This window comes from Rhincodon typus, chromosome 9, assembly GCF_021869965.1.
Source record: "Rhincodon typus isolate 14 chromosome 9, sRhiTyp1.1, whole genome shotgun sequence".
In the NCBI taxonomy this organism is placed as follows: Eukaryota; Metazoa; Chordata; class Chondrichthyes; order Orectolobiformes; family Rhincodontidae; genus Rhincodon; species Rhincodon typus.
In genome coordinates this window covers 5,693,625-5,718,967 of record NC_063340.1, presented here as the reverse complement: position 1 = coordinate 5,718,967, position 25,343 = coordinate 5,693,625, and the positions used below count along the sequence as shown (strand labels likewise).

Below are 25,343 nucleotides of genomic sequence, written 5' to 3'. Positions count from 1 at the left end.
GCATAGTTTTGTGAAAGGGAAATCATACTTGACCAATCTCTTTGAGATGGCAACACATGCTATAGATAAAGGGAAGCTGGTGAATGTGCTTTACTTAGATTTCCTAAATGTATAGAATCCCTCCTATGTGGAAAACAGCCATTCAAGTCTACACTGACACCCTCAGCTAACCCACCTAGCTTGCACATGTCTGGACACTATGGGGCAATTTAGCATGGCCAATCCACCTAACTCGCACGGCTTTGGAGTTTGGGAGGAAGCAGGAGCAGACTTGCACAGTCACAGGAAGAATGTGCAAACTCTACACAGACAGGTCACCCAAGACTGGAATCAAACCTTGGTCCCTGGCGCTGTGAGGCAGCAGTGCTAACCACTGAGCTACCATGCCACCCAGGTATTTAGTAATACTTGAAGATGTTTAATGACACATCCATCAAAGCTTATTGTGGAAACTAAAAACTGATGATGTAGGAGGCAGCATAATGGCGTGAATTTTTTTTAAGGCAGTGGTGGTAGATTCTTGTTAAGAAAGGGGTAAAAGGTTATCGGGTTAGGCAGGAATGTGGCACTGAGGTTACAGTCCCATCAGATATGATCTTGTTTAATGGGAGAGCAGGCTCAAGAGGTTGAATGGACTACTCCTGCCCCTGATTCACATATTTGTTTGTTCACAAAACACTGACCTTTTGGTGTAAATCTCAATACTGTCTGCTACTGCCCTCACCTTACTGAAAGGTGGGGCAGGTACATGGGGCTGAATGGCCTGTTGCTGTTTCTTATATCCTTATTGTCTGTTGTGTTTTGAACACCTGGTTTCTATGGTGCCACAGAATGAACGGATTTGAATAAATGGCCAAGATCCCAAAATGGATTTCTGCTGGCTGTGATGCCTTATGCTGGTCAATCCGGATATTAGGTATTCCTGATGGATTCGGGTCCACTGGACGAGCGAACATTGGAAAACTGCAGGCATGTCGCCTATCACTTGGTGTCCTTCAAAATCAATGGTTGGAAAATTACAGCCTGATTTTTTTGACATACCATACCATAGTTGCATGCCACATTCCTCCAATTGCAGGGAGCCAAGCAAGGTTTACCCTTAATGGCACCACTCTTCCCACCATTCCCCTTACTGGAGACGGTGAAGGATGATGTTCAAAACCATAACCTTGCAGGAGGAGCCCACAGCAAGTCTTACATTTTGGAGCAGGGGCAGATTTCAGTTTCCGTCACGAGATACATATTGCACACCTCCGACTCAGTAATTTAACTTGAGTTTGCCTTGAAGGACTTTGCAACTAATTACTATGCAACCCCTTTTACATTCTACCAATTAAAGTTTCCGTAAGTAGTTCAAAGCAAAACTCTAGCAGCCAAGTCATTATTGCAACTTTGAAAGCATGTACGAGTTACTAATTTTCTTCTTATAGAAATTGAGGAACTTTTTAAGCTGTTCATGGCATTTAAATGCTAAATTATAGATAGTTGATGCAATTTTTACATCTGACATTAGATTCTTCTTTCCATTGCAGCTGCCCTCAATATATCGTTTCCCAGCAGGAAATTATTGCATGAATACCAACTTTTTAACACGTCAGCTGTACTAATGCAAATAGTAAAATATTAGCAAACTTGCTTAATTCTCTAATTATAAGTATACAGCGTTATCAATGGCCATTGTATAATGGACACGTTTGTGGATATCTTGTACTGGAATGCAGAACCCACACAGTACCTTACAGGGCACTGCTCATTATACCCGGAATGTGACTCCTGAATCCATCCTGATGAATGTGAATATTTTTCAGAAGCTATTGGAAAGTAAACATTAATGGGGCTTGCTATTTTAATGCATTAAAATGTTTTAGTCTGCAATTACTGACTTGAGAAAGGGTTATTTAATTAGTGTCACGATTTATTCTAAAACAAGCTGTAAGTGTCTCGACTTGGTAAAGCAGAAGCAGGAATTTGGGAACTTCCTCAACCTGAAGGTTTAAAGGTTTCGGGAGCTAATCTCTCTGTACTTTAACCTTAAATCCCAGTACCTGTCTGAAGAGGCTCTCATTTTGGGACTCTCCCCCACAGTTAATTTTGCCTGATGACCATTGATCTGAGGTCTTGATGCACCCCACAAAAGTAGTGCTAATTTCAGGGTATCTTCCACAATGGCTGGTTCAGGTCTACTGTGGCCCTGGTACTGACCACCAGTCTCATTGCTGCTAGCTGGCACTAAAGGGGTGGCATGGTGGCACAGTGGTTAGCACTGCTGCCTCACAGTGCCAGGGACCCAGGTTCGATTCCAGCCTCGGGCGACTGCCTGTGTGGAGTTTGCACATTCTCCCTGTGTCTGCTCCGGTTTCCTCCCACAGTCCAAAGATGTGCAGTTTAGGTGGACTGGCAATGCTAAATTGCCCATAGTGTTCAGGGAGGTGTAGATTAGGGGGATGGGTCCGGGTGGGATGTTCTGTGGTTCGGTGTGGACTTGTTGGGCCGAAGGGCCTGTTTCCACACTGTAGGGATTCTATGTACAATAAAACTCTCACCTCTCAGCTGTGGCATTAGCCCCACCTCCAAAACGTCAGTATAAATATCCAGACTGAAGCCCAGCATAGAACACTGAACATAGAACAGTACAGCATAGGAACAGGCCCTTCAGCCCACCATGACTATGCTGACCGTGATGCCATTCTAAACTGATCCCATCTGCCTGGACATGGTCCATATCCCTCTATTCCCTGCCTGTTCATGTATCTGTCTAAGTGTCTCTTAAATATTGCTATAGTATATGTTTCTACCACCTCCCCTGGCAGCATGTTCCAGGCACCTACCAGTCTCTGTGTAAGAAAAACTTGGTCTCATACATCTCCTTTAAACTTTCCCCCTCTCACCTTCAACCTCTGCCCCCCAGTGTTTGATACTACCACCTTGGGGAAAAGATTCTGACTATCCACTCTAAAAAACATTGCCTTTCATAATTTTATACACTTCTATCAGGTTGCTCCTCAGCATCTGATGCTCTAGTGAAAACAATCCAAGTTCTTCCAACCTGTCCTTATAGTTAATACAGACAAGATAAACCTGTTTTTTGCACCGACTCCAAAGCTTCCACATCCTTCCTGTAGTAAAGGACTGCAGACAATATCCACAAGTGGCCTAACTAAAGTCTTAATCAGCTGCAACATGACCTGTCAACTTTTATACTCAGTGCTCCAACCAATGAAGGCAAGCATGCTATAGGCCTTTTTCCAGTACTGAAGATATGCTGCACTGTTGGAGACAGATAAGATATTAAAGGTTCTGAATCTTCTCTCAGCTGCATGTAATCAATCCCATGTAAAAATCATACAATGTCTTTGCCGATTATTTCCCCTCAAGCAAAACATTAAAATGGATTATTTGGCGATTATGCCATTGTGGGAAGATGATTGTGCTCTAAAATTATCCCAATCTTTGCAGTTAATCAGGGATGGAGGATTTTAGAACAGTCATTATCGCCAGAGAAAAATGTGCTCGGCAAATTAATGAGACATACATCTGACAGGTTATCCAGACTTGGTGACTTCAGGTCTTAAAAGAAGTGGCTGCAGAGATATTGGAAGCATTGACTGTCATCTTCCAATATTCCATAGAATCTGGGAAGGTCTCACTAGATTGGAAAATGGCAAATGTAATGTCCCAAATCAAGAAAGGGAGGGAGACAGAAGTTGGAAGCTATAGGCTGGGTATCCTTGTATCTAGAATTGAGAAAATGCTGGTATCCATCATTGAGGAAGTAGTAACAGGACATTTAGAAAATCATGATGTAATCGAGCTGTGTCAACAAAGCTTTATGAAATGACAATTGTGTTTGAAAAGTTTCCTTAGAACTCCTTGAAGATGTAGCCAGCAGGGTGGATAAAGAGGGTCCAGTAAATGTAATATATTTAGTTTTCCAAAAGGTATTTGTATGATGTGGCATAAACTAAGGACTCATGACTTTAGAATAATATATTAGCATGGAATTGTCAAGCTTACAGAAAACAGTCAGGATAAATTGCTCATTTTTACCTTGACAAACTGTAACTAACTGGGTATACAGGGATCAGTGCTGCGTCCTCAACTATTTACAATTTATTTTTATGATTAGGATGGAAGGACTGAATGTACTGTTGCCAAATTTGATTTGATTTGATTTGATTTAATATTGTCACATGTATCAAGATACAGTGAAAAGTATTGCTTTGCGTGCTATCCAGACAAATCATACCTTACATAAGTACGTCAGGGTAATAGAACAGAATGCAGAATATAGCGTTACAGCTACAGAGAAGATGCAGAGAAAGATCAACTCTAACATATGAGAGGTCCATTCATAAGTCTGATAACAGCAGGGAAAACGCTGTTCCTGAATCTGTTGGTACACTTCAAACTTTGGTATCTTCTGCCCAATGGAAGAGGGTGGAAGGGAGTATATGTTGATGATGTTGGCTGCTTTCCTGAGGCAGCAGGAAGTATAGGCGGAAGCAGTGGATGGGACGTTGGTTTGCATGATGGACTGGGCTATGTTCACAACTCTCTGTAATTTCTAGTGGCCTTGGACAGAGCAGTTACCATACCAAGCTGCGGTGCACCCATATACGATGTTTTCTATGGTGCATCTATAAGAATTGGTAAGAGTCATTGTGAACATGCTGAATTTCCTTAGCCTTCTAAGGAAGTAGAGGTGTTGGTGTGCTTTCTTGACTTTGGCATCGATGTGGATGGACCAGGACATTTACTGATGATGCAAAGATAGATAAGAAAGCAGGTTGTTAAAAGGAGGCAAAGTGTCTGCAAAGGAATGTGAATATGTTGAGTAGGCAAATAATTGCCAGATGGAGTATAATGTGCTGAAATGCAAGTTAATGTAGATTTACGAAAGGAAATCATGCTTGACAAATTATTGGACTTTTTTGAAGATATAACTGGCAGAGTGGATAAGGGAGAGCCAGTGGATGTATTTTCAAAAGATTTTTGATAAGATCCCATATAAGAGATGAGCATGGAAAATTGAAGCATATGGGATTTGAGGTCATGTCCAAAATGGGTTGAGAAGTGGTTGACTGACAGGGAACAAAGATCAGGAATAAATGGGTCATTTTCCAAGTGGCAGGCAATGATTAGTGGGGATCAGTGCTTGGATTCCAGCTATTCACAAAATATATATTAAAGATTTAGATAAGGAAAATACATGTCATACCTTCAAGTTTGCATGTGGGTGGGAGGGTGAGCTGTGAGGAGGATGCAGAAAATTTCAGTGTGATTTCAACATGTTAAGTAGGCAAATATGTTGCTGAATCAGTGTGATGTGGATAAATGTGAGGTAGCGAGACCTGGGTGTCCTTTTACACCAGTTGCTGAAATTAAGCATAGAAATACAGCAGGTGATGAAGAAAGCAAATGGTATGTTGGCCAGAGAGGTCTTGCTGCAATTGTACAGGGCCTTGGTGAGACCACACCTGGAGTGTTGTGTGCCTTATCTGAGGAAGGATGTTCTGGTTATGGAGGCAGTATAAAGGAGGTTTACCAGACTAATGGTGGGACTGATATACAGGGAGAGACCGGATCAGTTAGGGCAATATTCCCTGAACTTTAGAAGAATGAGAAGGGTTCTCATAGAAACCTAGAAAATTCTAATAGCATTAGACAGGGTAGATGCAGGAAGGATGTTCCTGATGACTAGGGAGCTGGGGGTCACAATCTGAGAATATGGGGTTGGCCACTTAGGACAGAGATGAGGAGAAATGTCTTCACCCAGATAGTGGTGAACCTGTAGAATTCTCTGCCACAGAAAACAATTGAGGCCAAAACATTGAATCTTTTCGAGAAGGAGTTAGATATAGTTCTTTGAGCTAAAGCGATCAAAGGGTGTGAAGAGAAAGCAGGAACAGGGGACTGAGTTAGATGATCAGCCATGGTCATATTGAATGGGGCAGGGTGCTTGAAGGGCCAAAGAACCTACGCCTGCTCCTAATTTCTATGTTAATACACTTTGGTAGGAAGAGTAGAAAAGAACAATATTATTTAAGTTTTGATATACTGTAAAGTGCAGTATGGTGAAACTTAGGTGTCCTCATGCATGAAATACGGAGAGTTAGTATGCAGATGTGGCAAGTAATTAGGAAGGCAAATGAATGCTGGTCTTTATTGCAAGAGAGGGGTGAAGTATAAATGTAGGGAAGTCTGGCTACAAGTACACAGCCCAGTGGTGAGATCTCCTCTAGGATATTGCCTAATGCTTTGGTCTGTTTATTTAAGGATGCATAAATTATGATTTGGAGGCAATTCAGAGTAAATACCTTCTGAGATGAGTGGGTTTGCCTTAAAAGGTAATGGTTGAGTAAGTTGGGCCTGTACTCATTGGAGTGTAAAAGAAAGAGCAGGTCTGGCAGCATCTGTGAAGAGAAATCAGAGTTAACGTTTCAGGTCTGGTGACCCTTCCTCAGAACCTCAGTCTCCGGACCTGAAACGTTAACTCTGATTTCTGTCCACAGATGCTGCCAGACCTGCTGAGCTTCTTTCAGCAACATCTGGTTTTAGATTCTGAGGGAGTTTGATGATATGTTGAGAGAATGTTCCCCCTTGTGGGGGAATCAAACACTAGTGGTCACAGAGGTCTCCTCCCACCACCAATAGGATTGTGAATCTTTGAAAGTCTCCACCCAGAGACTGAATTATTGACTATGCTCATTCTGCTATTTTTGAGTGGTTGGGGCGGGGGTGAGGGGTTGGGTATGGGAGGGGATGGGTGGGATGGTCAGGATGGTCAAGGGTTTCAGGAGGCAGGCAGGATAATGGAATTAAGGCCAAGATCAGATCAACCATGACCTTATTGAATTGTGCAGCAGAATCAAGGCTGAATGGTCTACTCTCGTTCTTATGTTTTCATTGGCCATTGTGTTTCCAAGATATCAAGAGAACTCGCATGTTAAGAGGCTCCACTGTGTTTAGGGAAGTTGTGAAAATGCAAGTCTTCATTTTGAAGCATTTTATTAACTCTTTAAAACCTGTTATTTTCCCTGATTTCCCCTTCCTCCCCAAGGAATTGAAGACACTTTCAAGACTGCAGCCACAGAAATGAGCCTAATGGCCGGAGGTGAAGATATAAATGCCACAGTGCTATTTGGTCTGGGTAGGTATCTGGTCTTGCTGGTAAAGCTGAAAGGCTATATTCTTAAGATCAATTATTTTTACAATCATGTGACAAGGCAATGGACTATATAATCAGCCGACTTCATACTGATACATGACATACCGATAAAGTGTCATGATTGTTCACCCAGAGAATGTTCTGAGGACTCGGGTTTGAATCTGCTAAAGCAAAAGGTGCAGTTTGAATTCAATAAAAATATGGAATTAAGAGTCTAACGATGGCCATGAAACCATTGTCAATTGCTGGAAAAACACATCTAGTTCCCTAATGTCCTTTAGGGAAGGAAACTGCCATCCTTACCTGGTCTGGCCTACATGTGACTCCAGACCCACAGCAATGTGGTTGACTCTTAACTGTTAACTGTTGATTCTTAACAATTAGGGATGGGCAATAAATGCTGGCCTAGCCAGCAATGCCCTCGTCCTGTGAATGAACAGATAAAAAAAAAGCAAGCGTGCCTGGGCTGTACGCTATGAAGAAAAAATTAGCACAAAATTTCTGATTGGCATCAGAATGAGTGACACTGGTCACAGGAAACACGTAGGAAGATAGAACATATGAGCAGGAGTCAGCCATTTGGCCCCTTAGGCCTGCTCTGTTACTCAATATGATCATGGCCAATCATCCAACTGTTCCCACTTTCTCCCCAGACCCTTTGACCTTTTAGCCCTAAGATCTATATTTAACTCCTTCTTAAAAACATGCAATGTTTGCCCAACTGTTTTCTGTGGCAGAGAATTCCACAGGCTGACCACTCTCTGGGTGAAGACATTTCTCCTCATTTCAGTCCCAAATGGCCTATCCATTGCCTCCTCTTGCCTACTCATGCTTTTTGTCATCACCCTTCGGATGTTGGGTGCTACGATTGAGAGGTGAAGCCACCCACCACCCACATCTCCCCAGTTGCCCCCATACACCCCTCCCTGTTATGACATTTCAAGAGCTCGCCCAAGTAATTTTTAAAGGTTGTGAGGCTTCCTGCCTCAACTAACTTTCCAGGCCATGCCTTCCAGACCTCTGGGCGAAAATAATTTTCCTTGAATCCCCGCTGAATCTCCTGCTTTGCACCTTAAAATGATACCCCCTATTATTAAGCCTCAATTAAGGGGAATAGTTGCTTTCTATCCACCCTCATAATCTTGTACACCTCAATCAGCATTCCTCCCTCTCTCCCCAGCCATCTCCGTTCTAAAGAAGTCACCTTTCACCTACTACTGACTCCCATGTGTGATAGTCAATGGGACCTCACCATTGCTGGTATGCTTGCAGTAGAACCTTGACCACCCCTCTGGCCATCCAGCTCCCACCGCCTCACCCTACACTGTCCTTCCTGCAGAATTACCATCCTCGTTAATAAAAAGGCTCTAGCTTGGGGAAAATCAGAACAAAAATTTGGATATTTGGAAAAGACTTGCTGGGAATGGAGGGGTTTGAGTTATAAAAATCAACTGGAAAGACTGGGATATTTTTCACTGGAGCATAGGAGGTTGAGAGGTGACCTTATATTGGTTTATAAAATTATGAGGGGTATAGATAAGGTGAATGACAAGGGTCTCTTCCCTAGGGTGGGGAGTCCAAAACAAGGGGGGCATATCTTTAAGGTGAGAGGAGAAAGATTTACAAAGTGCATGAGGGCAATTTTTTTTACACAGAGAGTGGTTGGTGTGTGGAATGAACTGCCAGAGGAAGGGGTGAATGCAGGCACAGTTATAACGTTTCAAAAGACATTTGGGCAAGTAAATGAATAGGAAAGGTTTGTAGGGATATGGGACAAACACAGGTAGGTGGGACTAGTTTAGTTTGGGAACATGATTGACGTGGACTGGTTGGACCAAAGGGTCTGTTTCCATGCTGTATGAATCTATAAATATGTGGGACACTTCCTACACAAGATCTTCAGATGTAGGAACAAGGCAATAAGAACGGGAGTAGGCCATTTGGCCCATTGTGGAGTGCTAATATCACAGGACTGGTAATCCAGGAGACTAGACTATGTTCTGGGGACAGGGATTTCAATACCCAAAATGGCAGATGCTGAATTTGATAAATGTCTGTCATTAAAAGCTAGTCTAATAGTGATCATGTAACCACTGTTGACTGTTGTTTGAAAATGCATCTGGTTCACTAATGTCCTATAGGCAAGGAAATTTTCCACCCTTACCTGGTCTGGCCTACATGTGACTCCAAAATCACAGCAATGTGGTAGATTTTTAATTTCCTTCTGGGCAATTGGGGATGGGTAATAAATCCTGTCCTAGGTAGCGACACCCACATCCCATGAACAAAGAACAGATCTTGCCCTGACATTCAAACAGTTGACCATCTACCTATAGACCATATTTCACCACTACTCCCAGAACCCTTGATATCATCATTGTACATGAAACTCTCAATTTCTGTCCTAAAGCTCAATGCCTGAGCTTCCACAGCCTCCCTCTGAGGTAGAGAATTTTAAAGATTCATTAACCTCCAAGTGAAGAAATTCCTTCCATTTTCCGTCTTAAATAATTTGCCCTTATCCTGAGATTGTATCCACTGGTTCTGGTTTCACTAGCTAGGGGAAAGTCAATGGACAGCATGGTGCCTCAGTGGTTAGCACTGCTGCCTCAAAGCGCCAGGGACCTGGGTTCAATTCCACTCTTGGGTGACTGTGTGGAGTTTGCACATTCTCCCTGTGTCTGTGTGGGTTTCCTGCAGATGCTCTGGTTTCCTCCCACAGTCCAACAATGTGCAGGTTAGGTGGATTGGCTATGTGAAATTGCCTGTAGTGTGTAGACTAGGTGGATTAACCATGGTAAATATGGGGATAGGGTGAGTATGAGTGGAATGCTGTTTGGACGGTCAGTATATTCTTGATGGGCTAAATGGCCTTTATCTGCACACTGTAGGGATTCCTACTTCCCATTTATAATCCAGCCTGTAAGGACTTTTGTAAGTCTCAATGAGATCGTCTTCGAAGTACAGTTTCTTCAATCTCACTAGAGCTTCAGTGAAACACAGTCCCAAGTGAGCCATTTCAGTAAATGATGAGCAGTTCATCCCTGGGTAGCTTCGATCCATCAGACTTCCAGTTACGAGTTAAATGTGCTAACCCATTGCACCATAGAGACAGAGGCCACTTGCAGTTCTAAGTGCTGTTATTGATGGTTGGCTTAATGGTAAAAAAGGGTTCTTATTAATTACCAGTTTAATAAGCAGCATCTCCCAGCTGGGATTTGAAATGTGCATCAGACAAGTTGGTGAAGTGAATAGTTTTTCTTAAAATAAAAAATGGTCATGTCTTTCCAGTTTAGTAAAGAATCATTTTGTTTTTAATAAATGGCTAAGGCAGAGTGACATATTCCCCACCAACCACAAAATAAGCAGATTGTTCCCTCAAACAGTCCTGAAGCTGAACTACACCAAACTCTGAGGCAGAAGGTCAGTGTTGATTTCATTGGATGGTGTAGCAGGCTCGAGGGGCCAAATGGCCTCTTGTTTCTCACGCCCGGAGTCCTGTCGGTGATCAAAAGTGGCTTTTGCAGTTGGGGTTTTTGTACAGGCGTTCAGGGGCTCGCTGTGTCATTTTTCACAAGTCGATGCCAGCGTTATAAAATGTTTCTCCTCCATTCCACCCCCTTCTGAAACCCTGCCAGATACCGACAGCTGCGAGAGGTGGATGAACTGCAAGAGTGAATTCTTGAAGAAGTACATGCACAAGGTTGTGAATGACCTCCCGAGCTGCCCCTGCTCCTATCCCACAGAGATTGCCTACAGCACGACCGATATCTTTGACCGCCCCAAACAGAAGGACTTTCGCTGGAAGGACGCGAGCGGACCCAAGGAGCGCCTGGAGATCTACAAGCCGACGGCACGCTATTGCATCCGCTCCATGCTGTCCCTGGAAAGCACGACACTAGCAGCTCAGCACTGCTGCTACGATGAGAACATGCAACTGATCACCAGGGGTAAGGGTGGAGGGACCCCTAACCTCATTAGCACTGAGTTCTCAGCAGACCTACATTATAAAGTGGACATTCTGCCATGGATCATTTGCAAAGGGGATTGGAGCCGGTACAATGAGGTCAGACCCCCAAACAATGGTCTGAAATGTACAGATAACCCTTCTGATGATGTGTACGAGAGGCAGTTCCGAGAGGCCCGGGAGTATTAAAAGCCTGGCTGCGATTAATAGACTGAATGCTCACTTTCTGGAGGAAGTGGGTTTATTTCCGTGTGTGGCCAGGCATCCAGTGCCCTGGATATGCGCACCCAAAGCATTCAAAACACCACAGAACAGAGTTCAGTCACTTGGCACCTTGTTGATGCTTCGTTTTTGCCTGCTCTAAACGTTTGAAGACCGTTTTTTTTTCCTTTTCCTTTTAGCAGCAGCAGGCTTGTAGTTCAAAGGGAACACTGTGCCCATTTTGAAAACAGTTAAAGGGAAACAAATTTGTTTAATCTAATTCCATTGGAGGGATCGGGGAGAGGGTGTGTGTGTGAGTGAGAGAGAGATGAGACAACCCATAGTATTCAAAGCATTCTGTGGATTGGAGGCATTTTCAGTGAATTCGACCATAAGCAAAGGAAGTGGCACTTTTAAAGAGTTTTGTCTCTCTCCCTATGTCTTTCATGTGCTCTTGAGAGTTCTTAAGAGCCACTTTATAAACTATTAATTGTACTGAAATCAAAATGTTACAGAGAATCTCACTTTAAGTTGTGACATAGAGAACTTTCTCATTGAAACCTCTTTTAAAAAATGTTCTTAAGATTTTTTTAAAATCTGCTTTATCATTGTATAGTATTTATTGAGCTGCAGTTTAACAGGCACTCATGCTCACACACACTCACACTCACACACTGTCACACACATGCAAACACTCTGTCACTCGCTCTCTTGCACACAGTCTCTTTCACAAAAACACACTCTCTCAAACATACTTACACACATTCACTCATGCACTCACTCACACACACACATGCACTCTCACACACACTCTCTCTCTCAAACGCATACATACACACACCCATCCTGTCATGCACAGACTCTCTCTAACACATGCACACAGACACGGACTGTCTTTCACTCAGACACTCTCTCACACACACACACACACACACACATAGATTCTGTCTCTCTCTCTCTCTCACACACACACATAAACTCTCTCATGCACACACACTCTCTGACACACACACTCTCTCACACCCATACCGATACACACACACACACACACACACACACATAGATACACACACTCACTCTCCCTCTCTCTCACACCAAGATATACACACCCACACACAGATACAGACACACAGATGCACACAGACTCTCTCTCTCACACACACACAGGCTCTCTCACGCTCACACAGACTCTCTGACACACATGCAGTCTCTGTCTCTCACACACACACAGACTCATGTACACACACACACACACACACACACACACAGTCACACACACACACACACAGACTCTCTCACACACACACACACACACACACACAGCTTCATCTGGTTTGCTTATTTTAGATACCATCTGGACTTTGAGCCATGCTGAACACAGCAAAGACCAGTGAGAGAGAGAGAGAGCTTTCATATGCCTTTTCGAGAAGCAAATCTGAAAATAAATTGTAATTGAATTTTAAAAGTAACCTGGAGGTTTTCCTTCCTCCTTCAGCACCCTCAACCCCTCCCCATCTTTTATCTTGTGTGTATATGTGTGTGTGTGTGTGTGTGACATGTTTTAACCTGCACCCTTTTATCAGTCCATTGCTATCAGATGGGGGCCAGTTCGTACAAGCGTTTGATCACTGACCGCCTGGAGCAACCAGCTGCTGACCCTCATGAGCAAGAACAAACACACAGATGAGATTCAGATGGGTTTGGTTGCTGCAGCTAGCATTGCTTGGCATTCTTGTAGCTTCTAATCTGACTGTCACTGCTCTGACCAAGTCTATTTTTAATTTTTATCCCAAAATCGCCGTTGGACCTTCTCATCTCCCAGAGAGAGGGGTGCAAAGTACATTTCTGTTCTCTGCTCCCTGTTTTCTTTAAGGCTGCAGCAGCTCTGAGATAGTTCGGTGTTAAATGCCAGTCCCTTACATTAACTCCCGCTTAAGGTTACATTATCCAGAGGGATGAGAACAACTGATCTTTATCTCCTCTGTCCAGGAAGCCCTGGAGATCAAGGCAAGGTGCATTTATTTAGCACTATGTCAAGTTAAAAACAGTTCAGAGGCAGATGTACAATCTGTCCAAGCCTGAATCCTTTCTGAATGACATTACCTGCCTTGGTAACTAGAACTGTACCAACAGACCATTCTCAGCTGCACACTGTTAAAACTGACATCCTTCAACACATCACAGAAATCTCTCTCTGAAACTCACTGACACTTCCACTGGTGAGAATGTGTGTCTTCTTAAAAAGAAATTAACAATAATAACCACATGTTTAATAATTTGGGGGACTTAAAAAAAATACCTCTAAAGGGCTGGCACAAAAACAGGAAGAGCATTTTAATAGATGCAGTGATTAGAGCTTTTCAAAAAGTTGCTAAGTGCTTTGTGATCAAGGCTGCCCTATAATCCAGATAAACAGGCTCTCTCTGTGATTTCTCCCACATGCTGTTCCTGATCCCAAGGAATGGGGATCCTCACTGGCTAATTATCTCGATTGGAGGCAGACAGGGAAGTTGAATCAGGCCCCAATATCACCGGGCTGGGATGGAATAGGGAATTATTCCGGGTTAAGTCAGCACTGGTTTACAAGTTATTGTTGAGAGGATATCCCTTATAGACTCATGGTGTCACACAGCACGGAAACAATCCTTTCGTTCCAACCAGTCCAAGCCGAACATAATCCCAAACTAAACTAATCCCACCTGCCTGCTCCTGACCCATATCCCTCCAAACCTTTCCTATTCATGTACTTATCCAAATGTCTTTTAAACACTGTGGGATTGTACCCACATCCACCACTTCCTCTGGAAGTTCATTCCACACGCGAACCACCCTCTGTGTAAAATTTACCTCTCATGTCTTTTTTTATAAATCTCTCTCCTCTCACCTTAAAAATGTACCCGCTGGTCTTGAAATCCCCCATCCTAGGGAAAAGACAACTACCATTAACTCTATCTATACCTCTCATTATTTTATAAACTTCTATCAGGTCGCCTCTCAACCTCCTATGCTCGCTTGGATAATAACACTTATTCTCGCCCCTCCTCTGATGACTGGCAACAGACTAATCGAGTGACTATTGGTTCTGAAGAAGGGTCACTGGACTCAAAACGTTAGCTCTGTTTCTCTCCCCACAGATGCTGCCAGATTGGCTGAGCTTCTCCAGCACTTTTTGTTTCTGTCTCAAGGATAATTAGAATGTTTAAGTTCTTTGTAGGTATCTGGGTAATCTTCCACATAGGCCACTTGAAGCCAGTGACAAAGTTAGACTGGAATGGCCTGGCTATGGGAGCCGCTTGCCTCCAGACGCTGATCTTCAACACTATAATTTGGAGTCCACGCTCGTCTTTATCCTTCTAGGAATGTATACACTGCCACTTCTTCACATCACATGAAGCAAACAAGTGACTAGTAGCACGTACATCATCTCAAATCAGGGCCATGAGTGACCAGGGTTAATCCATTTCCTTTGATGTCAGTATTGGGAGTTGAGAGAACTCCTGATTGCTCCTCTATGCCTCGAGACCCGGGCCTGAACCAACAGGGCAGGCAGATCTTGGTGTAAAGTTTTTCCTTAGGAATCACAGCTCAGACAATCTAGCACAGGCTCAGGGTTACAAATAGAATATGAGCTAAAGTTTTGTTATGGCGTTTGAACCGACAACAGACCAACATTTGAGTGACACAGTGCCTCAGTGGTCAGTTCTGCTGCCTCACAGCGCCAGGTTCAATTCCACCCTTGGGCAACAGTCTGTGTGGAATTTGCACATTCTTCCCAATTCTGCGTGTGTTTCCTCTGGGCGCTCCGGTTTCCTCCCACAGTCCAAAGATGTGTAGGTTAGGGTGGATTGGCCATGTTGCCCCATAGTGTCCAGGGATGTGCAGGCTAGGTGGGTTAGCCATGGGAAATACAGGGTTACAGGGATAGGGTAGGGGGTCAGGTCTGGCTGAGATGCTCTTCAGCGGATTGGTGTGGACTCATTGGGCCGAATAGCCTGCTTCCACACTGTAGCAATTCGATGATTCTATGAATATCGATCTTTACCCACAAAATGTGGACCTTGTTACTATAAGGAGTAGTCAAGAGGAACATAAAATGTAGGACCAGAAGTAGGCCATTCAGCCCATTGAATTTGCTGTGCCATTCAATGAGATCATTGGCACATCCGATAATCCTCAAATCCACTTTCCTGCCTTTACCCCATAACCCTTGATTCCCTTCCTGATTATAAATTTGACTATCCTTGAATAAATTTAACTACCAAACCTCCACAGCTCTCAGCGGTAAAGAATTCCACAGATTCACTACCCTCTGAGAGAAGAAATTCCTCCTCATTTCCGTCTTAAATGGGTGACCCCTTACTCTGAGATGAGGCCCTCTGGTCCTAGACTCTCCCACAAGGGGAAACAAACTCTCAGCATCTACCCTGTCAAGGCCCCTAAGAATCTTGTATGTTCCAATCAGTTTGCCTTTCATTCTTCTAAACTCCAATGGGTACAGGCCCAGCCTGCTGAACCTCTCCTCGTAAGATTTTCTCCTTTGAGGAGGAGCTAGGTAAGCACGAGCTGAGAAAGGTCTCAGTTTTTATCTTGATAGCATTAGACATAAGAGAGAGGGAAGAGATTCTGTGGTGTACGAAGGCTGGCATAGCTTAGTTGGACCGAATGGTCTGCTTCTGGGCCATAGGTTTCATGTAAATTGAATGATGAGGATTCAAATTCATCAAAAAAATCATGGATGTTCTATGTATCTTTGATCACTGAGTGTAAGTAGATTACTTACTCATTGAACTATAGATGGTCTGAAGATCGGGGAAGCCTAGGAGAATGGGAAATACTCTGTGATTGGCTAATTTACCTTTTTTGGCAAGGCTCAGGTACTTGCTTTGGCATAGTGGAGGTTGAGAACTCTGCCATCTTACTGTAGGAATGCCACCATCACTACAGGTGGCGCGCGGTCCATTCAAGCATTTTTTTAAACAGCTGATGGACCTGGTCATCTTAAGGACACCAAGTGTGTCTGCGCTGTAGAGGCTGGTGTGAAAGGGAGACCACAAGGTCAGGGAGCACATGAAAGGACAGGCCAGTTGAACTCAGTTGGTCAAAGGCACCCAAAGCAAGAGGTTTCAGCTGTTGGTCACTCAAATACTTTAGAGCAGGAAGAAAAGGCTTCAAGCAGCAGAGGGACTGACATCAGTCTTCAAACAATGGAAGCTCAGGAAGATTCCCAAAGAGTTGGAAAGGCAACAGGGAATCACTGTCTCTGCATCATATCGAGAGGAGCAAACAACGAAGAAGTCCCCATACAGCTGAAGTGCTGTGTTTGGCTCTGAGGGCTCACTGAAGTCTCAGGCATTGTTCAGTAGTTGAGATCAAGGGTGACAGCAGCCCACAATCAATATTTGCTTGGTGCAGGTGAGAAACATTGGAGCTGGGAGAAACCTAAAGGCATTGCCAGCTTAGTGAAACTAGCTGTCTGTGCAAGAGCTGGAAACGTGGAGAGTAGGTGTTGGAATGCTTCAGAAAATGAGTGAAACACAGACTCTGGGAAGAGATTTAACTACTAGGATTGTAGGCAGTTATTGAGGCAGTCTGTGATGGAGCAGCTTTTGAGAGAATTTCAATGTTGTTTCTCTGATAGTGAAGAGCTGGAATCCATGTGAAGAAAGCAAAGTTTTAAGGAGATTTGTTCATGCTCATCCAGGTGGAATGCTAAGTAATCTATGGGATCTATCTTGACCACATCCATTTGATGTGATATGTGGAGCTTCCAACCACAGTCTGTTAATTCTTATTTACCTCATGTTAACATGGAAGTTAGAATATAAGCTGTATAGAAAGTACATTATTTTAATTATTTAAACTTGTATAGTAAAGTTTAGTTTTGTTTTCAAAAATCTTGTAGACTTATTGTCTAAGTCTCTGAGATATCAAATTTTGTGTACTTTAGACAAAAAAAAGGTTACTAGACCCCAATCAGATTGTCACATAATTTGGTGGTCTCATCTAGCACCATAAGATAATTTGCACGTTGTTCTGGATCTGAAATCTACACACAAATATGAGTTGTGGCATTTTCTGAGGTTAAAGCAGGAAGAAGAGACCTCAAGCAGCAAAGGGATTGAATCAGTCTCCAAGCAGTCAAAGCTCAGGAAAACTCCCGAAGAGTTGGAAAGCCAACTTTCCAGTTTATTACTTGTTGAAAATCAAAATAACTTTGTCAGTTGCTATGACTGATCCCTCAGTGATTGGTTAAATTTAACCAAGGCTAGGTTAATAACATTAGCAGGAAAGTTGGACTTAGAGCAATAATCAGGGGCTGGGAAAGCTTACATAATTGAAGAGGAAATACCAAGGCATTTTGAATTGGAAGAAGGAACAGTTAAACAATTCTGTGGAGTTGTGTTGCAAATGAAGTGGCTTGAGATGGAAAAAGAAACGAGGAAGTTGCAGAGATTAAAAGGCAGACAAAAGCAAAAGGTAGATCCAAAAATAGTAAATTAAAACTTGCACTCCTGAGAGAAAAATACAGTGTTGTTACTTTGTTTAAGAAGGGAAACAGAGATAATCCAGGTAATTACAAGCCGGTGAGCCTGATGTCATTGGTGGGGAAGCTGTTGGAGAAGAAACTGAGAGGAAAGATTTATTCACATTTGGAAGTGAAAGGACTTGTTGGTGATAGGCAGCATAGATTTGTGCAGGGACGTCATGTCTCACCAACTGGTAGTTTTTTGAGGGGGTGGTAAGAATGCTTGATTATGGATGGGCAGTTGGTGTTATCTTCACGGACTTTAGTGAGGAATTTGATAAGGTACCTCATAAGTCTCATGGGATCCAGGGTGAGCTGTCTAGATGGATACAAAACTGGCTTGCCCATAGAAGACAGAGTAGCAGTGGAAGAGTGCTTTTTAGAATGTAGATCAGTAACTAGTGGTGTTCTGTTGGGATCAGTGCTGGGTCCTTTGTTGTTTGTTATATAAATGATCTGGAGGAAGATGTAGGCAGTCTGATTAGTAAGCTTGTGGATGATGCCAAAATTAGCAGAGTTGCAGAAAGTGAGTAAGATTGTCAAAAGATATAGCGGGGTATAGATAGATTGCAGACTTGGGCAGAGAAATGGCACTTGGAGTTCAATCCGTACAAATGTGAAGTGATGCAAGATCAAATTCAGGTGCAAATTATGCAATAAATGGCAGAATCTTTAGCAACATTGACATACAGAGGGATCTGGGTGTACAGGTCGACAAATCCCTGAAAGTGGCAACACAGATGGATATGGTGGTCAAGGAGTCATACAGCACACTTGCTTTCATTGGCTGGGGCATTGAATATAAAAGTTGGCAAGTTATGTTACAGCTGAACAAAACTATAGTTAGGCCACATTTGGAATTTGCGTGCTTCCAGCAGGATGTGGATGCTTTGGAGAGGGTGCAGAGAAGGTTTACCAGAATGTTGCCTGGTCTGGAAGGTTTTTAGTTGTGAGGAGAGATTGGATAAACTCAGATTGTTTTCACTGGAAAGATGGAGGTTGATGGGCAACCTGATAGAGGTCTACAAAATGATGAGAGGCATAGATAGAGTGGACAGTTGGAGGCTTTTTCCCAGGTTGGAAAGGTCAACAACAAGAAGGCACAGGTTCAAGGTGAGAGGGGGCAAATTTAGGAGAGAAGCGCAGCGGAAATTTTTCACACAGAAGGTGGTGGGTGCCTGGAACACATGGCCAGTGTAGATGGTGGAAGCAAAAACACTAGCAACGTTTAAGTCATATCTTGATAGATGCACGAACATGAGACGAACAGAGGGGATGGATACCATGCATGAATAATTAGTAGCGGTCCTAAATTATGACTAGGAATCAGTGCAGGCTTGGTGGGCCAATGGACCTGTTCCTGTGCTGTATTGTATTGTTTATTGTATTAATAAGGGAGAAGAGAGATTATGAAAGAACAGTTCAAAGAGAGAAATAACTCAAAGCATGACCTGAGAAATGTAAAGCTTAGGTTACAGGAGTGAAAAGGAGTCTAGCAGTTCAGTTGAGGAAGGAAGACTCATTCAGTAGCTTGATTGAACCAAGAATCTTTGTTTAATTCCTACAATTATGGAAGAAGGGGTGGAGAGATATTGCAATTGAGAAAGTTCCCACAAAATTGGCCACCTGGCTTCTAGACTCTTATGCTAACAAAATGTTCTGAGGGGTAATGTCTGGGATATTTACTCATGTTTTTCATAAGAAGAGTCTTCAGATTATGAAACAGTCAGGCAGAGGCATGGTTTTGAGCCTCTTCCTGAGGTTTACTCATGAACATTTAGGCCAATGAAGAAGAAACCCCATCAGCCATTTGTGAATTCATTAGCAAAGAAGAAATGGTGGGGGATTGATATCTTTACTCATTGAAGTTGGAGAAAAGTTTTGCAGCATTAGGGAAATTATGACTATAAAGGAATTCAGGAATAGCATTCCGATGGAAATTAAGTTCTACTTGGAAGAATATCAGGTATTTAAAGTCAAACTGGTGGCATTGCTGGCAAACACACATAACTGGCAAACTTTCTGAGAATTATTATCATTTTAGAACAGACAGGGCAGCTGGAACAATATGTTAGAATCTGTCTTTAGGGAGAAGGCAGACACTGTTCTATCTGACTAAAGACATTGGTATAGAAAATAAAAATACCGTAAAGAAAGCAGAATGTTTTCTTTGCTTTCACATGCCCTCCCATGGCCATCTGCTGTCCTCACCTGACCTGGCCTACATGTGACTCCAGACCCAAAGCAATGTGTTTGACACCTAAATGTCCTCTGAAATGGCCCAGCAAGCCTCTTGATTGTATCAAACTGCTAAAAAGTCTAAGAAGAGGAATAAAACTGGATGGACCACACACCACCATCCTAAGCACTGTAAACAATAGTGGCAAAATCCTCCCTGCAAACATCAGGGAGCTTACACCAAAACTGGGAGAGCTCTACCACTGATTAAGTCAAGCAACAGACTGACATAGTCATACTCATGGAATTATATCTGACAGGCAATATGCCAGACCCTACCATCACTATCGCTGGGTATGTCCTATCCCATCAGCATCAAAGTGGTATAATATTGGAAGGGAGGTTGTTCTGGGAGGAATGAACATTGACCCCATGATGTGTCATGGCATCAGGTCAAACATGGGCAAAGAAACATTCTGCTGGCTAGCACTTACCATCCTGCCAGGCCCCTCAGCTGATGAATCATTACTTCTCCTTATCAAATGCTATTTGGAAGAGGTGCTGAGGGTGGCAAGGGCACAGAGAGTGGGGGCTTCATTGTTTATCAGCAGGACTGGTTCAGCAGTATCATTACTCTCAGAGCTAGATGGGTCCTGAGGGACATCGCTGCTACATTGGGTCCATGGCAAGTAGAGAGAGAACCAATGAGATGGAAAGACATACTTGACCTCATCCTCACCATTCTACCAATCATGTGTTTTTGACAGTATGGTGGGAGTGATCATTGCACAGTTCTTGTGGAGTTGAAATTCTGCCTTCACATAAGGATAACCCTCCACTGTGTTGTGTGCCATAACCACAGTCTAACAGGACAGATTTCAAACACAGCTAAGAGATCACAGAACCAACAGATCAGATTTAAACTCTGCAGTCCTGCTGCCTCCAGCTATGAATGACGACAAACAATTAAATAGCTAATTGGAGGAGGTGGTTCCACAAATATCCTCATGTTCAGTGATGGGGGGATCCCAGCACAACAATGCAAAACGCAAGGCTGAAGCATTTGCAATGATCTTCAGCCAAAATTGCTGAGTGAATGATTAATCATCTCAGCCTCCTCTTGAAGTCTCCAGCTTCTCTGGTGCCAGTCTTTCGGCAATTTGATTCACTCAACAAGAAACGGCTGATAGCACGAGATATTGGAGAGGTCCTGACAACAGTAAGTGTGAAGCCATGCTCCAGAATTACATGTGCGCCCAACCAAGCTGTTCAAGTCCGGATACAACACTGGCATCTACCAAACAGTGTGGAAAATTATTCAGGGTATACCAAGTGTACAATAGCAGGAAAATTGATCAGAAGCAGTTAAAGCAGAAGTTACTATCTTTGGCTGTTGTTCACTCAATGGGCAAAGAAACAGTGGGCAGGAAACAATCTGTTGTTGGCAGTCTCCAGGCAGACAGGGTTTGGCAAGTGCGGAGTGGCAAGGCACTAGAAAATCACTGGCTTTGTCAGAGGGAGAGGTGCAGTCAGATATAGAGTCTCAATTCAACTAAAGAGCTATGGTTGGTTCTGAATAGCTGTATTGAACTGCATTCCCAGGAGCTATTTGGTCATTCAGAGTGAAGGAAGCCTGCAACTGGCTTTTGCTTGGTGCAGATAAGAAATATTGCAGCTAGGAGGAACACAGGAACCATGCCAGCTTATTGAAGTTATCTGTCTGCAAAACAAAAAACTGGAATTGTCGGTGCCAGAGTGGAGCCTTGCAAATCCAGTGGAACAGTGTCTCAGGGAAAGAAATTGAACTGTGGACAGTCATTGAGGCAGTGTACATCAGATTATGTCTTCAAAAATGAGGAATTGAATACCACGTGATGGAAGTAAAAGTTTGAAGGAAATTTGGTGACCCCCCAGTGTCTCACATCTGATTGGGTTACTGAGAAATTCATGAGATCTACCTTGACAGCATCTGCTATTTGATGTACTCTGTGGGGAAATCAACCACAGTCTGTGTTAACTTTTATTTGCCTCATGTTAGTTCTGAGAGTTAAAATATGATTCTATACATATACATATCAAATATATATTGAAACAAGAGAGAAAGATTGTTTTACTTTGGTAACCTTGTGTCATTTAGTTTGCTTGTTCAAAACTCTGGAATCCTGTGGTTTTATTCTCTTCATAAGTACCTGGGATTCCAGCTTAGTCTACTTTTAAGCAAAAAAGAATGACTGGTCCCTAACCAGATCATAATTTAATTTAGCAATCTCCTGTAGAATCATAATACTGATAAAGAGGGATTTGTCCCTCACAATACAATCTTCTTGGGCTGAATAATTGGTGCTTATTAATTGAATGTAATTTATTTCAATGTGCAGTTATGTTTAGTAACAAATTCAGCAAGTCTTAACATTTCCGACACTAGTTTATCTCAACAACAAAGCCTCAAGTCAGTTCTTACGTGTGGGAGTGGAATTTCTTCCACAGTTAAACCGCATGTGTTCCCTCATTAAAGTCTTACTTCAATGTAATGTCATTGCTCCCAAAAGAGATTTGAACTTTGGTGATGTATTTGTGTGAGGGGCCCAAAGCTGATAGTAATTTATTAAGTTGGCTGCCCTCAACAGCTCAAGGGTAGTGGTGCATACTTCAGGAAATGGTTCGTCGTAATTCCAAAGATATTTAGTTAACTGTCAATGTTAATTAGGTGGCTCCAGAGAACCTGGTAAACATAAAGCACACAACCTTACTGGCAACTCCAGCGTCTTTGCTGGATTCCAACAATAAATGCATTATTTCCTTTTTTGCTGTGACATTGCTGGGAATTTTTTAGGTTTTTCTCAGCAGGGGTGACTAGTTCAGAAAGTTAGCGCAGTTCTTGCTCCACATCAGAGCTTGAGGCTGAAATTTCATAAGGTCATCCAAATGTTTCCTTTGCTTCGTAACATCATGAGGCTCAGATTTCCTGAGGCCCAAAGCTCTGCATGTCAAAGTTGTTTGGAGATCTAAAATCACTGCACAGGATCAACCAGAAAGATTTTGTACCTTGTAAACTTTCCTATTTGAGAATGATTTGTTTTTAAAAGGTAACCAACTTAAAATATATGGCAAAAATCATAATCACAAATTTTAGTTCAGGCATGTTTCTTTGATCTGAAAATGTAAATGTTTAAATTAAGTTTCAAGATATAAACTTGCTTCAGACCAACAGTTTTGGAATTAACAGCTTCTTGTGTTCATTTGTTCCTTTGTTCAGTTGTTCCTTCTCAAATGTTTGGGTGTATTCTAGAGAGAATAGATAATTTCCTGAGTGCAGTGATAGTGTTCCTACCTCTGGACCAGATGCACTAGTTCAAGTCCCACCTGTTCCGGGGGTGTGTCATAACATGTCTGAACAGGTTGATTAAAAATATCTCGACAGTTTCCTGCCACAAAGATTTAGACCTGTGAAGTTATTTGATATAAACCCCATGTTTACCATGTCCCTCTCAGTCCAGTACTTTTTTCATAATTCTCTGTAGAAGTGAAGATGCCAGTGTTGGACTGGGGTGGACAAAGTCAGAAGTCTCATGATACCAGGGTTATAGTCCAACAAGTTTATTTAAAATCACATGCATTTGGAGTGCTGCTCTGAGAGCTTGTGATTTTAAATAAACCTGTTGGACTCTAACCTGGTGTAATGAGACTTCTGACTTTGTAGATGAGCAGCTAGGATTCTCAAAAAAAAACTGAAGCTTAGTCAGGAAAAATCCAAACGTACTGTCTACCCGTTGGGATAAACATTATATGATTTCTGTTAGTTTTTTGTCAAAAACAAATGTGAAACAGGTCTGTGTGTGTGGGGTGGAGAATTTTACTTATACTTAATTTTTAAAACTGGTCAAATAATGAAATACGGGTATGCATTGTGAGATTTGGGATTGAATGTGGCCTTACATCTAAGTAAATATTGAGATGATTAATGCATACACATTTGTGCTTTATCCTTTGAGCAGCAATTGTGTCATATGTACATGAATTTGCCGGATTTCAACATATCCACACAAGACTGGAAGCCAGTTTGGAATTGTCTTGTTATAGTAGCTTTAAGGTTCTTTTCCCCCCCCAAACTGTTTCCATCCTGAATATTTTGTTTTCCGATGATGTGAAGGTGATTAGCATTGGGGAATAATCATGGGTTCGCTGGACAAGTCGAATATGACAATGTATAGTAAAAGGCTCACTAAGGTGCCACAGGGACATCAAAGGGAACTGTCTCGTGTCTCAATATTCCCTACAGAACTCAGAGCATCAGCCTTGGATCAGGCAGTAGCACACTAACCCCTGAGTCATGAGGGATCTGCAATCAAGTCCCATTCCATGCTTGAATGTAAAAATCTAGGCTGACACTCCAGTGCTGCTGTGTAGGAAGTATGTCACTAAACTGAGGCATCATCTGCCTACTTCAGTATATGTAAAAGGTGCCATGGCTCTATGTCAACCAAGAGCAAGGGGAGGTCTCCCTGGTGGCCCAGCCAATATTTATCATTTAATCAACATCACCAAAAGTGAATATCATGTCATTGATTGTAGGAACTTGCTTTGTGTAAATTTTTTTTTATTCATCCATGTGATGTAGGTGTCACTGGGCCAGCATTTATTGTTCTTCCCTGATTGCCCAGAGAGTAGGTAAGAGTCAACTACATTGCTTTGGATCTGGAGTCACATGTAGGATAGATCAGATAACAGTTTTCTTCCCGAGAGGACATGAATAAATCAGATGGGTTTAGCCAATAATCAGCAATGATGTCATGGTCATCATTAACTCTTAAATCCAGATTGATTTTTATTGAAATCACATTCCACCCTCTGCCATGGTGGGATTCAAACCTGGGTCACCAGAACATTACCTGGGTCTTTGGAATTAATAACAAAAACAGAAATTGCTGGAGAAACCCAGCAGGTCTAGCAGCAGCTGTAGAGCGAGAAACAGAGTTAACGTTTCAAATCCAGTAACCCTTCTTCAGAACTTGAGCAATTTCTGTTTTTATTTCAGGTTTCCAGCATCTGCAGTTCTTTATCTCTGGATTAATAGTCTAGCAATAATACCACTAGGAAATTCACCAAGAGGCTGTCCCATTCCAACTGTAACTACACTTCCAAAGTACTTCACTGGCCGTAGAGTGCTCTTGAGATGTCCTGAGGCTGTGAAAGGCTGTATAAATGTAAAACTTTCTGGCTTTGCTAACATTTTAACAATGTTTAAGGAACTCTCAAAAGGGGCTTGCAGTATCCCTTGTTAAAGTTAATAAAACATAACACCA

The 25,343-nt window shown here is 42.5% G+C and overlaps 1 protein-coding gene across 1 annotated transcript in view; it reads left to right on the top strand.

Moving 5' to 3' along the window:
• ism1 (isthmin 1) overlaps positions 1–12,249 on the top strand; it is an 84,122-nt gene extending 71,873 nt beyond the window's left edge. Inside the window, exons 5-6 of the mRNA XM_048600577.1 lie at positions 7,061–7,150; positions 10,807–12,249. Coding sequence (XP_048456534.1) covers positions 7,061–7,150; positions 10,807–11,324 — 608 coding nt within the window. The 3' untranslated portion in view covers positions 11,325–12,249. The remainder of the gene's footprint in view (positions 1–7,060; positions 7,151–10,806) is intronic.
• Positions 12,250–25,343: the final 13,094 nt, after the last annotated feature.